The 17078-nt window shown below is 42.9% G+C and overlaps 1 protein-coding gene across 2 annotated transcripts; it reads left to right on the top strand.

Moving 5' to 3' along the window:
- Positions 1-4535: 4535 nt before the first annotated feature.
- On the top strand, positions 4536-14519 carry pim1.S (Pim-1 proto-oncogene, serine/threonine kinase S homeolog). Of its 2 annotated transcripts, none has more exons than XM_018261413.2 (6): positions 4536-4802; positions 11391-11491; positions 11782-11832; positions 12193-12556; positions 12693-12869; positions 13261-14519. In XM_018261413.2, exons 1-6 carry the CDS (start codon positions 4718-4720, stop codon positions 13437-13439), a joined length of 957 nt encoding a protein of 318 aa, XP_018116902.1. In that variant the 5' UTR covers positions 4536-4717; the 3' UTR covers positions 13440-14519. The 2 variants fall into 2 exon arrangements, with proteins under 2 accessions (XP_018116902.1, XP_018116900.1); XM_018261411.2 differs by lacking the exon at positions 4536-4802 and adding an exon at positions 8484-9597.
- Positions 14520-17078: the final 2559 nt, after the last annotated feature.

Raw genomic sequence — 17078 nt, 5'->3', positions numbered from 1 at the left:
AGTCCATTAGAAGTAAATGTTACTATGTCTGACTTGTAAACCAAAGAGAGAAACAGTTCCCTGAACCTCATATTTAAACCTTTAAACAAACAGGAACATTTTTTTTATATGTTAACTCTTATTCTGCCAAGGCATATCAAACTGATAAACAAACAAACAAAAAAAATAAAAATCAGCAACTTTTTTCGGGAGTTGTCCCCATTCTGTATCCCTTTTTTTCTAGATCCCCATTTTTAATACATACTTTGCAACTTACATTGTGGGGGAAATAATAAATGGATGCCTCTGCATTCTGAAATATATGAATAATATAAAGGGCAAGGATTGGTTGGCCCATGGTTAAAGGAACAGTATCTTCAAAAAATGAAAGTGTTTTTAAGTAATACAAATATAATGTGGTATTGCCCTGCATTGGTAAAACTGCTGCGTTTGCTTCAGAAACACTACTATTATGTATATAAATAAGCTGCTGTGTAGCCATGGGGGCAGCCAATCAAAAGAGAAAAGGCTCAAGTTACACAGCTGATAGCAGATAAGCTCTGTAGAACATAATGTTATCTGTAAGCCACTATTTATCCTGTGCCATATAGCCTTTTTTCAATTTCCACCATTGCTACTCAGCTGCTTGTTTATATGAAATACAGTAGAGTTTCTGAAGCAAAGAAATCAGTTTTACTAGTGCAGGGCAACAGTACATTATATTTTATTTACTTTGGAAATAATTTCATTTTTTGGTGTTACTGCTCCTTTGAGAAGCACAGAACTGCTCTACTGCCTTCTGAGAGGTTTGTGGGACTCAAGAAAGCCATGGGTTAAAGGAGAACTAAAGGTTAACTAAAGAAGTAAGGTAGATATATTGTACATTATGTTTTGGGCTTCTGTACCAGCCCAAGGCAACCACAGCCCTTTAGCAGTAAAGATCTGTGTCTCCAAAGATGCCCCAGTAGCTCCCCATCTTCTTTTCTGCCGATTCACTGCACATGCTCTGTGCTGCTGTCACTTACTGAGCTAAGGGACCCACTCACAATATACAGTACACATAGAATAGAAATGTCACAATATAAGGCTGATTAGTAATTAATACAGATAATTACTACATGGCAGCACAGAAACCAGTGCAATTAGCATCAGAATTTAATAATCAGCCCTGTAGCATCAGTTTATATTACAGACCAACCTCATTTTCTGCTTGATAATTAGAGACGACCCCTAAGCTTAGCTTCTCAACAGCTGCTCAGAGCCCACTGAGCATGTGAGTGTCCCAGACACTTTCCAAGATGGCGACCCCCTGTGACAAGTTTGAATTCCTGAATCGTTGCTGCTATTGAGAAGCTGGAACTTTAGCCTCGTGCAATAAGTTCAGTATATAAAATATGGCATTTTAGCCACATACATTTATAGGGTTTAGTTCTCCTCTAAGCACACCGATCCAGCTGAATGGTGGAAAACTGATTGTGTACCTCAGGGGCAGCGTCGAGGGTGGGGCAAGAAAAGCACTGATTCTAGTTTATACTGGGGTATATGTTGTATGTACTGCAGCAAAAAAATCTTCAGAGGGGCCCGGCACACTCCGATCCCCATCCTCCCAACCCTCCTGCCCACTTTCCTCCTCTGCCCACTTGTGCCCCCTTCCGCACCGCAGGTAAAAAAGCAGCCGAGGAGGGTTTTTTTCTTGTTAGCTATAGAGGAGGCAGACCCCACAGTCCGGGACCCCCCTTTTTCTAGGGTCCCCCTATGACTGCAAGGTCTGCTTCCTCTATACTTACACCACTGATGTACTGTGACCAAATGTTGGTGGGTGTAATGTTTAATCATGCAGATTTACAGGAAGGAACTGCCCAGTGTCGGACTGGGGTGTCCAGGCCCTTCCGGGGATGCCAATTTAGGGGCACCTCACCCCAGTCGTGGGCCCCCCACCTCAGTCACTCCCTTCTCCACCTAGTTGCAACCCCTGTTTCAGTCGTGATCTTGTACATCTGCCCCCTGTGTACCCTTTGCGGCTGCAACAAGTGGAGCAAGGGGATCACTCAAAGTTCCCATTCGGGATCAGGCCTGGGTCGCCGGGCCAATGGGGTTTTTTCTTAGTGTCCAGCTGGCCCAGTCCAACACTAGAACTGCAACAACCAGCGGTTTTAGAAGGAACTGACCAATTACCCACTTTCAATGGATTAAAAAAAAACCTATTTTTTCGGCACCACAACTCTATACCGTTTTAATCATTATATACACTGGAAGGCGTATGAACTAAAAATATATTATAATGTGATTTCCTTTCCTTGAATATGACACTAGTAACATTACACTGCACAGATAGTATAAGATAGTATAAGATCTAGCACAAACCACTTAGTATGTGGCATTCTCTGCACCTATCTGGACACTGCTGATCTCTGTATAAGCACAACGATAAGCTTTCTGGCACACTCCGCTACCTGGATTGAGGTGGAGTCAAACTGTGACATCACACGGGTTGCACGAGGTCACAGTTTGGGATAGGCAGGTCTTCAACCTGTTTGTAGACATTGGAGGCCTTCCCAGCCTACACTGCACAAATGGTATAAGATAGTATAAGATCTGGCACAAACCTCTTAGTATGTTGCATTCTCTGCACCTATCTGGACACTGCTGATCTCTATCTGTCCTTGGAGTATAAGCAAAAGCGATAAGCTTTCTGGCACACTCCGCTACCTGGATTGAGGTGGAGTCAAACTGTGACATCACACGGGTTTGCACGAGGTCACAGTTTTGGGATAGGCAGGTCTTCAACCCATTTGTAGACATTGGAGGCCTTCCCAGCCTTAGAGCCTAGAATGCACCTGTCCTGCTGCCAATACACATGCTCTCTTCAGTAATAGCATAGGTACTCCTTGCTAGGGTTCCAGTGAAATATACATGGATTCTGACCTTGCAGCCTGGTGCAAATCCTAGATCTTTCTTTAGAATCCAATTTAGCCAGGCTCTTGTGTGGCCCTGGGTTAAAATCGAAGGTGATCCTTTAACTGATGAATCATTCTTCAATCCCCCTTCGTAAAGCATGTTTTTTAGATATGGAGAATCTCTACAAAGGTACCCCCACCCTATATCTCCTTGAATAGTAGTCATTTTTGGTACCTGTGTCTCAGGCAGATGGCTGCACGAGGAGCTGAATCAGATTCCAGTAACTTACACACATGGCCACTCCTTCCCTGTGCCTGAAAACAGATATGGGTCAAGTGCTATGTAATAGTGCCAGCACTTTATGAGAATAAATATAGCCCACACGCTATTAAAGCAGGACCATCATTAGCTCCTGTGTCTGCCAGGCACAGGCATTGTTATTTGTTATTTATATCATCAGGTTTTTAGCATGGCGTGCCGTTCTTACTGCATACTCCTGTACTACAGGGACAAACCCAAACTGCTGGTGCCAGGCTGAAGGGAAGCCCAATGAAAGAGAGCTGGGACATTGGGTTTGGATTGATAAATATGCATTGTTTGACCTACAGGGGGCACTGTTTTAGGAGTGCAAGTGAGCGAGGTCGCCTCATCAGAGCAATCATGGCTGCTTGTGCTGATTTCATTGAACATAAATATACAGATAAAATAATAGGCTTCTACCGAATCACCTATTGCGATATACTTTATGGATGATTTATAGGAAAATAATACATTAAGAATGAATTTTACTATAACTTTGATTGCTAAAGAATAGTTTTATTTGTAACCCCTTGCACACCTCTCTTGGTGCTGTGAATCCTTTGTGTTATAAGGCTGCATATATATATATATATATATATATATATATATATATATATATATATATATATATTTATTTATTTTTTGTGTGTGTTATGATGACATCACTAAGCACATTTCCCAGTTTCGGCATGGTTTTTGTGTATATTTAATTAATATACCGCTTGCCTGCCAGCCATGGTGTATTCTTTGCAAACTGTGCATTGCAAAGCAACTCAAACTCACACGAGCATCACATAACCCAGAAGGGAACCGTAAAATGTACTACGACCGACTGCAGCAGTCGTCGATTTCATCATCGATAGCAGGTAAAGGGTTAAACTTGAAGTTCTTGGGTAACATCATCAGATCAGTCTCTGGCTGTTGCTGAACAACACGTTTCATGGTGGGAAAAGTAGTTCAGCTGTTGCTGGAAAGCAAGTGGTTGAAGAGTACCGTTTAGATTGTAAGCTCTAGCGAACAGAGCATAATGTTTACATTGCATTGTATTTTATCCTATTATACAATAACAAAGGCTTGGCTCTTATAATAAGCAAATGACAGTAAACGCCCTGTATGCAGCCTACAATCTAATCGCGCCCCCAGGGCAAAATAAGGAGGGTTGTAATTTCCCGGTGCATAGTAAGTCATTGCCCTTAAATCAGCCCCCAGCTCCCTGAACAGCCTGAGGTTTGTTGTAGAATTAGGCAGTTCCATACTTAGTCATTGATGGGTGGGTAGGTGTGTTCTCACAGGGGGGAGGGTAAAGTAGGAGGGAACCAGCGCCCCTCCTCTGCCTCCCTAGGCAGTGTCATGTTGCAGAGTCCTTGAGCTCCACTCAATGTGAACGTTGCTATCTTAGAGGACTGATCTCTGCTTGGACTTCAGCAGCTCCGGACTGTACCAGTGCTTGGAGGTAGGGGGGAATCTCCTGCAGCCACTGCACCGAAACTGCTCTGAAATCCTCTTTCGCCTACCGCTTCTCGTCCATCTCCCATCAAAAATGTCAACGGTACAAGTTATTTACCACCAGAAGATCCACAATTATCATCTGAATTCCGTCTTCCCCAAGGATGACCTGCCAGCTGGTAAGTGACAGTTTTTTTGCATGGCCTGTCAGTCTTATTACTTTCTATCATTTATTGATACAGTTTTGAGAATGTTGCATGTATAATAACCTGGGAAATAGATAGATAGATAGATACAAACCGAAGAAGCTGCTGTGATGAGTGGGGAAATGTTTCCAAGATTACTCAGCATGTCCAGTTGCTTTAGACTTATCACTGCCAGATACATGTAGGCTTTTGAGCCTTGGGCTTAAGGTTGCCACCTGGCCGGTGAAAATGATTGTTGATCCCGATGTTATTAATAGGGAAAAAAGATAAATATATTGGAAGCCTGGGTGGGGGATCTACATAATAAAGCAAATAAATACAGCAAACCCGCTACGGTGAAGCGGCAACACTCCGCTGAGCCCAGAACCGCAAACATGCATTTGGGCAATATAAATATTTGTTGGCCAATGACTCATAATAAACTCGGATTCCGGCATCATATGCACAAGGAATGATTCGAGTGGCAGAGTTGGCTCACGGGACTGATATGATCAGCCCCCCCCCACTGGATGACTCGAATTCTGGAATATCATCATCATGTGATATCCATAACAGCGGCTTTCCAGCAGCTGAGGGGTGTGTGTTGGATTCTCCCATCAATAAGGCACTGAGTAGGTGGGGGCGTTTGGTAACCAGCAAGGGGGAATCCACGCACTTATATATTTAGCCTGCTGAGGGGAGGGGGTTGTAAAATAACAACAAACAGCGACTTCAACCCATTGGAAAGTCCAATGGTTTCAATTTCAAACAGGAACCTTGCTTATTATGTTTATTGGGGGAAATTGTGAAGGCAGTAAAGGGGAAATTATTATTTTAATGCCTTACTTGAAGGCATTAAAGGGGAAATCTGCCAATGTGTGATTTTGTGAGCCTGGCATGCAGGGGTGTTGTTTAATTTAATTTTGTTGATAAAAAAAAAAAAATCACCAGGAGATGTTTGTAGCATTTCAAGGGGCAATGTAACAAGGCCAGGACCCCGTGTGAATTGGGGAATAGTTGTTGTTGTTGTTGTTGTTGTAGTACAAATCCCAGTGGCCCCTGTTATTTTAGGGCTACCCTGAAACTGACCCTGGCCTTTGATTAACTTGTATAACTGTAAATATAAAAAAATACCTATACAGTGTTGGTGACAATGCAAATGTGCGTGTTGTTTCTGTTGGCTGGGTGGGAGTGTGAGGAACACCCTAGATATGAGGGCGCGTAAAACACTCCTTGCGATTAAAATATACGCCGTAACAATTAAAGACTTTGCCCGCTGGCAGCCTGCCCTCAGCCCAAAGCAAATACATCTAGGTGGTTTGTTTTGTAAAATGGATCATGTCAAACCTTGGGACCTCTGATATATAAATAACACAGGACAGACCACTGAGGCCAGTTTAGGTGTATTTTAAGTTCTGGTCTGTCCTGTCCAAATACCTCCCTTTGGCAGGGGAAATGCTGCAAGCAGTCAATTACATAGGAGACTGTAAGCTCATAGGGACTGGATTTTTTATAAGCTCAATTCGGAGCAAATGCTGAATAAATACGGTTGCTGTTGTTTTGGTGTGCATCTGGGCAGAGAGGCGTGCAATCGGATAGCGTCTCACATCGGAGCTGCATTATTAAATGATGTTTATAAGATTAAATCAGTAGTGCAGCTTCCACTGGGAATCACTGCGTACGCTTGGTGATGCCTAGTTACATAACAGTGGCTCTTCCAGAGTTGCAGACAGTTCTTATTTGTACCTGCAGAGTCCAGTTCTGGCGCTGGGGTGGAAAAGGCATTTTTACCTATAGTAATGGAAATTGTTTGACTTTTCTTACTGTATTTTATGAGCTAAATGTGTCGATTTCTCCGTTGAGGGTGGGTAGTGCCATTGCTGGGCAAAGAAGGCTGGTTTTGTCTTTTCTGACAACATTCAAACTGTCGTATGTATAAAAAAAAATAGTGCACCATAAACGGTTAAAAACAAGAGGTTAAACCGATTCCTGTGAAATGTAGTGCTGGCAAGAAAAATGTCAACATTGGGCTCATGCCTGACGCCTAGTGGCCGCTCCTGGAACTGCCCAAAAGAGCCTTTATCACAAGTGTAAACACATGGGCAGGGCACCCCTCATTAGCACCTGAAATAGATGTTGGGGCAGTTCCCTTCTAAGATGAACTTGTTTATTTTGTGTAATACAATGCAAGTGCAAAGGCCTTTGTGTACACTCATATATTTATGGACATAGGTGGATTTTTAAAAGAAGGCTTGGGGGGATGCTAAGAGCATTGGAACTACAATTAATCTGCCATGGTATTTCTCTTAACGAGGCGTTGTATTAATTCTATTGTGATTTGTGTTTATAATATAATGCATTTACCTGCATTCTGGTAGCAATTTCTTTATACTGTCATGCATTCTGGAAGTATTATACCTGAAACAACTGACTTACCTTGTGTCCTGGGGCATTACATCAAGTTGCCATTGTATTCTGCCCTGTTCTATGAAGGGCAATGCAGGCTGCAGATTTAATTTCATAGGGCAGATTCTTCTTTTTTTGTATTCTGCTGCTAATGAAAAAAATAATAATAATAATTAGGGTTTGCTGAAATATATTGTATGCTATAGGAGCGTTGGGCAGCAAGGAGTTAATGCAGTCTCTGGGACTGTGTAAGCAGAGGATCAGAGAGTGAAGCACCTGTCGGCAAATTTAAACTGAGTGTCAGTAACAAATGCGAGCGTGCCAACAGTTTATTTTGTATCTAACACACTAAATCAGTAACCCCTAGGCCCCCTTTATCATAGGCACACCATTCATCTCTGCAGAGGGACATTGATCTAATACACCCAGGAGAGTTTGATTTATCTGGTTTCCTTGCAAACCTTAGGCTCCCATAATGGAAATCAAAGTACATATGAAGACTCTCGCAACCTGGGGGGGGTCAGACATAGCTGAATTGTAATTCCCAGCCTCCTCCTTGTAATATAAAGTACATCTGAATCAATGACAATTAAAGGGGATCTTTGCTCAAAAACTGCATAATGAAGACGCGTCGGGTTTTCCATAGCCATTTTCAGTGGTTTGTCAAATAATAAGCAGTGAAAGCAGCATCTGCCTTAGCACTGCTGGTTCTGACTGCTGATACAGTTAGACAGACCGTCACGGCAGCTGAATCGCAGGACCTTCTGCTATCTTGTTTCAAGAGTCAGCCCCAGGGAACAGATGCTGCTTTCAGTTGCAAAAGACATTTTCTGGGTGGAGATCCCCTTTTATCATTAGCAGAGATGCATATAGCAGATATGTATATACCAAGGGTATCTGTTATTATGCTCTTATTACAAGTACTACAAACCCCTCCAAAAAAGTCTCAATGAGGGCAGAGACACACGCTGAGATTCGGGGAGATTGTCGCCCGGCGATAAAACGCTTCTACTTTGGGGGCGACTAATCTCCCCGAACTGCCTTCCCGCCAGCTAGAATCTAGCTTCGTTTTCCGAAATTGCCCTGAAGTTTCCTCATGAGCCGATTTCGGGAAAACAAAGCGTTCCGAGTGCCATCCCGCCGGCATTTCGATTCTAGCGGGCGGGAAGGCAGTTCAGGGAGATTAGTCGCCCCAAAGAAGAGGTGATTTGTCGCCAGGCGACTAATCCCCCCTGAATCTCTATCGGTGTCTCTGCCCTTAAAGACATTTTTGGGGTGGAGATCCCCTTTAATCATTAGCAGATATGTATATACCAAGAGTATCTGTTATACTTGATTACAAGTGCTTTGTACTACAAACCCCTCCAAAAAGTCTCAGTGACGCTCACAGCCCATAGTAGACCAACCCCTCCCCTTTATTATAGAAATAATCAGTGAATTTTATATATTTGCATATTTTAGTATATAAATTCATTTATAGAAAGTAAGTTAAAGGCTTATTTATAGCAATTTAGTGACCTGAGTCTGTAGAGATGTAATGCTTAAAAAAAAATCTGAGGCATCATAAACCAAACACTTGAGGACAATTTCTGCAGAATTTATTCCCCCCCCCCCTTCCCTTGATGGTTTCACCCTCATGCAGCTTTGGCGTCTTAACTGGAATTTACTTTAGGAATGTGCCAAATGAGGAGGGGGGTGGTTAAACCCCACTGTTTGTTCAAAGGCCTATACAATGAAGACTCTCCCAGCCCTAAGGGTCAAACATAGAGACCGATGGGAGCGCGCCAAGGAGCAGCTCCATTCACTATCAATGGGCGCGTTTGTATTTATAGGCGGCGCAAAGAAAACGAAATTGTATAACGAGCGCGGGTGTTTGGAGCAACTAGAAAAGGCGGGTCCTGAATTAAAAGAATACAAAAACACCACAATAGATTTGTATTATTAGTCACCGACAATCTCCCCGCCCTCACTCCTCTTCATTTAAAGGCTTTGTCCCGCGTCGCGAAGTGATTGGCTGCATCGGGGCACCCTGCCCCTCCAAGGCGCGGGAATAGAATTCGCGTTTCAATTGGCCGGGTCTTTGTACCGCCCCATAACACGGCGCTGCGCGCTGATTGGTTCAGCTATAGAAAAAAAAAAAAAAGATACATTCTCTAGTCGTCCTGCCCACACGTGGAGCTCGTTGTTCTACCGGCCGGCGAGTCACGTTGTGTTGTGGGAGATCGATCGCACGCGGATTTTCTTTTGCTATCGCCGTGAATCGGGAGCATGCTGCTTGCTACTCACAGCCGTTTCCCGGAGCCGCTCCAGTGTTATTATCATTCTCCTGCGGCTCCATCGTCCGTCTTTTCAGCGGCTGCAGATCAGGAGTCTCTGTGTGAAGGTAATTAGGGGCTGATACACGTGGGAAGGAGCTGCTGCTGCTATAGGTGGACTTGTATTAAATATAGGGGGTCTTTGCCTCAATACTGCATAATGAAAAACGTATTGGAAACCAATTTTCAGTGGATTGTCCATATAATTGTTACTGAAAGCAGCATCTGTCTTGGCACTGCCGGTTCTGACTCATGATCCTTTGTAGCTGCTGAATCACAGACTTTCTGCTTTTCTTGTTTCTAGAGTCAGACCCAGGGGACAGATTAGTTGCCTTAAAAACGTTTTTTTTTTTTCTGGGTGGATATCCCCTTTAATCACTGATTGAGATGCATAGAAGTATTTGTGTGTGGCATGTGCCTGTTCCACCTGCTGCCATTGGGGTGCAGTTTAATTGGACATGGTTTTTATATATGAATTGTATTCCAAATGCAGAGAGTTTCCTTGTATGGAGCTCTGTATTGGGCTGTTGGCCCTAAGGGTGCTGGGAGTTGCAACAGTAGTAAATTCATGGATCTGCACACACACTGTTCTCTGCAGTCAGGGACGTGGCCCCTTTTTTATTATTGTATGGGACCTGTTATCCAGAATGCTCATGACCTGGGGTTTTCCGGAGAACGGATCTTTCTGTTATTTGGGTCTTCATGCCTTAAGTCTACTAGAAATTCATTTAAACATGAAATAAACCCAAATAGGCTGGTTTTGCTTCCAATGAGGATTAATTATAACCTAGTTGGGATCAAGTACAAGCTACTGTTTTATTATTACAGAGAAAAAGGAAATCCTTTTTAAAAATTTGGATAAAATGGAGTCTATGGGAGACATTCATTAATTTGGAGCTTTCTGGATATCGGGTTTCCGGATAAGGGACCCTGTACCACCAACACGATCTTGTTGGTGGTATAATAATAAAACGAGGGGCCACATCCCCCACTAGTGTGTGTGTGTGTGTGGATCGGTGAATTTACTACTGTTGCTAAGGGACCTTGCCGAGTCGATGTAGGACCAGCACCACCATTGCAGTACAAGTGTATTTGCGGTAGATATAACATTACTTTGAATTTGCTGGGAGTTGCAGCCGTACGCACGGGTTGTACCTGCTGCAGCCATTGATTTACACAGACAGGGTGCAGTGCTTTGCAGATGAGCAGCAGGCTGCAGCATTGATTGGGGACGGGAGGTGGTGTGAGCTGATGGGGTGGTCTCCTCCTGAGGGAGGGGTTTCCCTGGGATGCCCGCATAGCTGTGTTAGGGAGGGCTGCCCGCATGCTTGCAAATAGGACTTTCCTTCTTTTGCTGGGAGTCTCTTTAACTAGGGTTCCCACCTGACTGGCATTTTACTGGTTCAGCTACCTAATGCCAATAGTATAAGCAACAGGTATAGGAAGGCCCCTATTTCCCCCCCCCCCCCCCCAGAACAGGTGGCAATTTTATCCCTACCTCCCATGCTGCATTTTCTGGAATTCATCACCTTGCAGTAGATGAGAGTCACGGGGGTTTTTATTTATTCATCTTTTTTTCCCCCTGCATCATGAGTCACAAATTCAGCTCATTTGGTAAAAGCGAGCAGGATGAGTAATACCCTTCTGAGATCATGCGTCCGTCTCAGAAATAACAGGACGGGGGTCCGCTCGGACCTCACACATTGAGTCATTGTGCTGGAGCAGTAAACATGGATCTGCTTCAATTCCCTCTTTGTAGTAATCCTAATCTTGCCGGTATTGTATTGTTATCTGTATTGTGACTTTTCTGTCCCGTGTATTGAGCATCTGACTTATCTTTTTTTATTTGATTTGATTTCAGTGAAAGAACCTTTTGAAAATTGCTACCAAGTTGGTCCTGTCATTGGTACCGGGGGATTCGGTACGGTCTACTCTGGTGTTCGGATCTCCGATAAACTACCTGTAAGTAAACAAAACCTCTGTTCTTTTATTTATAACTGGGGAGGGGGGGGTCCAGATTCAGGGATATTCAGCTACAAAGCCAAATAGTGTCTGAGTTCTAGTTCAGTAATGTTGTGATTAATATATATTTTTTAATGGTAAAACATAAGGTTCTGATAAATGTATAAGTACAATCTGTAGTTCCTTTAAATAATGGCCAGCTGACCCTAGCAATAAACCAGCAATGGCGTACTTGTTGTTCAGTACTGTATAGATTGTGGGGAAAGTAAACAACTCTTCTTTTATTTCAGGTCGCAATCAAGCATGTATCTAGGGATCGTATCGGAGAGATGAAGCATATGGTAAGTACAGTCGCTGCTTTCTCTTCTGCTGAGATTAATATAACAACCAAGAGGCCAGATAAAGTAAAGAAGAGGGTGACATGGGTTTCATACTTGGGAATACCCAGCTGAGAAGTTACAGAAATTGTAAATAGATAGCAGCCTTAGGCCCTGGGGTGTTTGGCAAAAGCATCCGGAGTCCTTCAGTCAGTCATCAATGGGAGAAGGTGGCTCTAGCATCTGGAGTCCCTTCAGTCAGTCATCAATGGGAGAAGGTGGCTCTAGCATCTGGAGTCCTTCAGTCAGTCATCAATGGGAGAAGGTGGCTCTAGTAGATCAACCTAGATGTATTTCTAACCATTCCCTCTTTTTATTTAACAGAACGGAACATTGGTTCCCCTTGAAATATATCTTCTCAAGAAAGTGTCAAGCGGCTGCCGCGGCGTCATCCGGCTGCTGGACTGGTACGAGAGACCGGACGGCTTCATCATCATCATGGAACGGCCAGAGCCTGTTCAGGATTTGTTTGACTTCATCACAGAAAGGGGAGCTTTGGGAGAAGAACTAGCCGCCAATTTCTTCCGGCAAGTGGTGGAAGCCGTGCGACACTGCCACTCTTGCGATGTTGTCCACCGTGACATCAAAGATGAGAATATCTTGGTGGATCTCAGGACGGCTGAGCTGAAGCTGATAGACTTTGGGTCCGGTGCTCTTCTCCGGGATGCTGTGTACACAGACTTTGACGGTAAGTTTAAGGCTTTGACACTGTAGCGCTCAGCATCTAGATTAATAAATGCTGCCTGTTCCTATTCTAGAGGCACCAAGCTATGTATTTAGAAAAAAAAATGTATCTAATTCCCCATCTTGTGTTCTTCCTACAGGTACACGCGTTTACAGCCCTCCAGAGTGGATCAGGTTCCATAAGTACCACGGAAAGTCTGCCACAGTGTGGTCCCTGGGCATTTTGCTTTATGACATGGTCTGCGGAGACATACCCTTTGAACATGACGATGAAATCCTGAAGGGCAAGATCCAGTATCGCTGCAGGGTGTCTAGAGGTAAGACAAATACTCCCTTAGTGGCAGTGGCATTGATTCTCGGGTGGGGCAGAACTGCAGTGTAAAAGAAGCGTCCCTGATTCCTGCAAGGTGCTTACTGGCTGACGCTCTGTACATATTGCTGAGGTGGTTAGAAAAGTACATTTCCCTGCAGTCTCCTTAAGGCTAGCATTGACCTTGTCCTTCAGGAAAACTGCAGATAAGGAGAAGAGCTTCTTGACCCGAGAGAGCATATTAAGTACAAGATATTCCATGCACTCTCTGGCCATTTGTCTTAAGGCTGAGGCCGGATGTAAATGAACAGTTTAGAGTAGGAATAATTTGATGTAAATCCTGCATTTTTTATGTGCAGAGAAACACGAGTGCTCATTGTATATGTGCTTTCTTGCAGAGTGCCAACATTTAATCGAGTGGTGTTTATCCAAGAGACCCTCAGACAGACCATCATTGGAACAAGTCCTGGCTCATCCCTGGATGTCCCAAGATAAATTCCTTGACAAAAAAGAGAACGGCAAAGTGTCACGAAAGCTTGACCAAGAGGCCACCACCACAAGCAAGGACAGTCTCTGATCACCTAAAGAGACACTCCCTGAGTGAAACGGGATGGATCTGAGATGCAGTCCCTTAAAAAGGATGGGCTGGCGTGGATCTGTGCACCCAGTCTGCAAGCTGGGATTCCCAGAGGGACAGAAGGAGCTGTCCCACCAGAGCGAGATACCTCATGGGATCCCAGAAAGGGACTTCTGCCTAGACATATGGTGACCTCAGACTGTGATACTTTCCATTAGAGGCTCCTCCTCCTTTCTTAAAGATGGACTCTGAAGGTGTGAGGAGATGAGAGGTTTGGGGCCCTATGTGGCCCTTGTCAGGGTTGAAAGAGCAATCATACAATGCATTTTGCTTAACTACTTATACCTGTAACATCATGGGGTTTTTTTAATCTGCCGACGGTGCAGGTTTTCTTTTAAATTTTTTTTTTTTTTTTTTTTAACCATCCCTAAAGTATTTGCTCATTTTGATTGTGCATTTACCTCCAATAGACATTGGAGGGGGGGTAGTTGATTTCTCTGTTGGCGAAAGCTATCCGCTAGTAACCCCACCATCCTACAGAGAAAACCAATAGATATATTCTTTATATTGATATTTTGGCACTTCCTGCTTATTGCGGAAGCTGCCATTTACGACCCCCAAGTTAATACCGGCTTCGATAATAACCTTGAATGCACCTTTCAAAATCACTGGGGTGATGTGGAAAATTGCAAGTTTTGCGCTGCCGTTGCCCTCGCTAGATTTAGAGCCAGTTCTGATGAGAGGGAAAGAGAGCAGTCATTGGCTTTGGGAGTGCGCAGAACTTGTTTCAATTTTATTTTTTTCATATCCATTGTGCAGTATGGAGAGACTCCTCTGCACCAGTTCTACTGGGCTGGAAATGTCTTAACAAGCAGTGAAACATACAATGCTGAACACAATCTTATTGTGGAGTTGCAATTCTTTTTTTTTTTTTCTTGTGTGTGTGTATTAACTCTCCGTGTGCAACCTTGCTGCTCGTGAGGGTTAATTTAACTCTTCCTCAGGGAATCGTATGCCTGACAGGTTTTACTGGCTAAACCTGACTTTTCCTAGTCTTGTCAGGGAATCGATGACTCTTCCACAAAAAAAAAAAACTATTCCACGCCTTGAGTGAGGATGTGTGTAATTTATTTAGTGCTGCAGAAAGCCATTTTACGACTAGTGCTATAGACTTCATTTTCTCCTAGCTTATTGGGCTTTTCCCTCCCATTGCCTTAGATTATATGTCTGTCAAAAAACATTTGTTTTAAATTGCGCTGACCCACATTTTTTTTTTTTTTTTTTTTTTTTTTTTTTTTTTTTTTAATACTTCTGGGAATTGTAGTAACAGCTAGAGAGCCTTTAAAATTATTATTTTTTTTTAATTCCTACAGTCCAATGCCTTTCTATTGTGTTTATATGGATCAGTTCATCCTTGTAATAGGACAAGCATTAAACGTGAAAGCACTCCTTATTGCAAAATTCAGTGCAAGGGGATTGCCTTGTGCATGTGGAGTAAAGGTGGCCATAGACGTAGAGATCCGCTTGCTTGCCAAACGAGCGGATCTCTCCCCGATATGCCCACATTGAGGCGGGCCCAGCGATCGGATCATTATGCATCTGATACGGGAGGTCGGATCGTGGGACCGCATACACGCACAGATGCGGCAGAGATTCAATGGGATTTTTTTTAACCTGCCCGATCGAGATCTTGCCGACTTTCGGCCAGATATTGACCGGGGAAGCCCAAATGGGATGGCCCAAGACAAGGGCCAATATTCTGCCGACTCGGTCTGTCGGCAGCTTTTATTGGCCCGTGTTTGGGAGCCTTTAGTCTCCCTGCACAGCAAGGAATGAAACGGATCAATCTGACGTTAAAGCACAGCCATGCATCTTCCGGATTATGCACATTGCCCCCATGCAGACATCTGGCCAAACTTGGACAGAGAAAATGTCAAAATGATTTAAGTGCATTCTTCAATGTAATGTTATGCTACTTTTGTTTTCTGCAGCATTTGCAGATATGGATTGGGGGAGGGGGGGAGATAAATGCTGAAAAGTGAGACCTTGTTTACATCAGGGTTGGGCAGATGCAGCTCAACTGGCATCCTACAACAGGCTGTTGGGAGAATGTTGTAGTTCTGCTACATCTGAAGAGCTGCTGGCTCCTGGTTTACATTGTGGCATCTCGGGTTGGGGGGCAGATAAAGGTATCGTTGGTCAGTATCTACTGACAGGGTCTCCATCTTCAGTGCTGCAGCTTCTTTGCAGCCATAGCTTCAGGATATCCAGGGCTTTGAGTAGCAGAACAGCTGAAGGATACATATCCTTATTATTGACTTTAGTTACAAATGGGGTAAAAACAAAAAGCTTGCACACCTGTGTGATCTGGTTGGCAAAGCCGATTCCTGTAGTTCTGAAAGGGAAAAGCCTTTCCTAATCAATCATTCCCACGTCTGCTAAGAAAACAAAAAATAACCCTTTGCTGTCCAAAGACCAACGGTCCACCAGACGAAAGGGTTAAGAAATTTTCTTTTGGGTATATCCTGTACCTTTTATGCAGTGTTCACTGGTTATGTCCTAATTTATTTAATTTAATCTGTGTAAAACTCATGCCTTTTCATTAGTATCTATTTTGTTTAAAGAAAACAACTTTATTTATGATAGAGACCTTTTTTTTGGGGTTTCCATTTGAAATATGAACTGAACGGTATTTATAAAAAGACAACATTTGTTATATTCTGGAGATCAGATTTTTTTTTTGTCTTTGGTCAGTTTTATTTAAGTGTTAATTTTATCTATTTCTTTTAATAAAAAATTTTTTACGAAGTACTTTGCTTGTATGGTTATTATTTGGATGAGGTGCGAATTATACATGGTATTTTTATTGTAAAGTCCAAACATTAACTAAGTCCATCCCAGGGGTTTTCAGCAGCTGCATATTTGTTGCAATTCAATTGAAAATAGTTCTGGTGATGTTCAAAAAAGTGTTATTTTTGACCCATATCTACATAATAAAAGGTTGTGTTCATTTAGCCAGTTTTAGGGTAACGAGGGGGACATTGGCAATACCTCAAATAGGGGGGGATAAGAAAAGATGTTGGAAAGTGTATTTAATTGCTGGATAAATGTCTGCAAGTTCATCAAAGGCACCCCACTGTTAATTATGCTTTATTTTAAAGCACCAACATATTTCACAGCAATTATTCAATAATAGTTCTTCAAGAATTATTCAAAAATAGTCCATGCCCCAGGGCAATGGAGTTCAGTCTATAAGGTACTATAAAACATATACACTATGGTCCCATTTTTATCTGGGGTAACCTGTCTTTAAGTTTCTGGAATAAGAAAAGAAATCCATACAAACACAGGAAGAGCATAAATGGCCTTGCACTTGCTGCCTAGCTGAAATGCTACCAGCTATGCCATCAGCATCAGTCATAGAAGCTTTAATTTGTTGTGTAGTTGCAACTTTAGTAGGCACCATTTTGCAGACCATATCAGATCCATCCATATCTGTACCTTAAAATCTAGGACTGGAAATCTCTGAATTCCGGAAAAAAATACTCTCTCGGACCACATTATAATCAAATAATAAACATTTTTTAAAAAAAAGTCTTTTTCTCTATAATAATAAAACAGAACTAAGCTATAATTAAT

This window comes from Xenopus laevis, chromosome 4S (genome assembly GCF_017654675.1).
Source record: "Xenopus laevis strain J_2021 chromosome 4S, Xenopus_laevis_v10.1, whole genome shotgun sequence".
Taxonomy (NCBI): Eukaryota; Metazoa; Chordata; class Amphibia; order Anura; family Pipidae; genus Xenopus; species Xenopus laevis.
This window is presented reverse-complemented; position numbering and strand designations above follow the sequence as displayed.

Bases quoted from the DNA above. Each gene is read 5' to 3' on its own strand.
- pim1.S (XM_018261411.2), top strand. From the start codon at position 9,483: ATGCTGCTTGCTACTCACAGCCGTTTCCCGGAGCCGCTCCAGTGTTAT. The intron at 11,492-11,781 runs GTAAGTAAACAA...CTTTTATTTCAG, and splicing joins GGATCTCCGATAAACTACCT to GTCGCAATCAAGCATGTATC. The intron at 12,870-13,260 runs GTAAGACAAATA...GCTTTCTTGCAG, and splicing joins TCGCTGCAGGGTGTCTAGAG to AGTGCCAACATTTAATCGAG.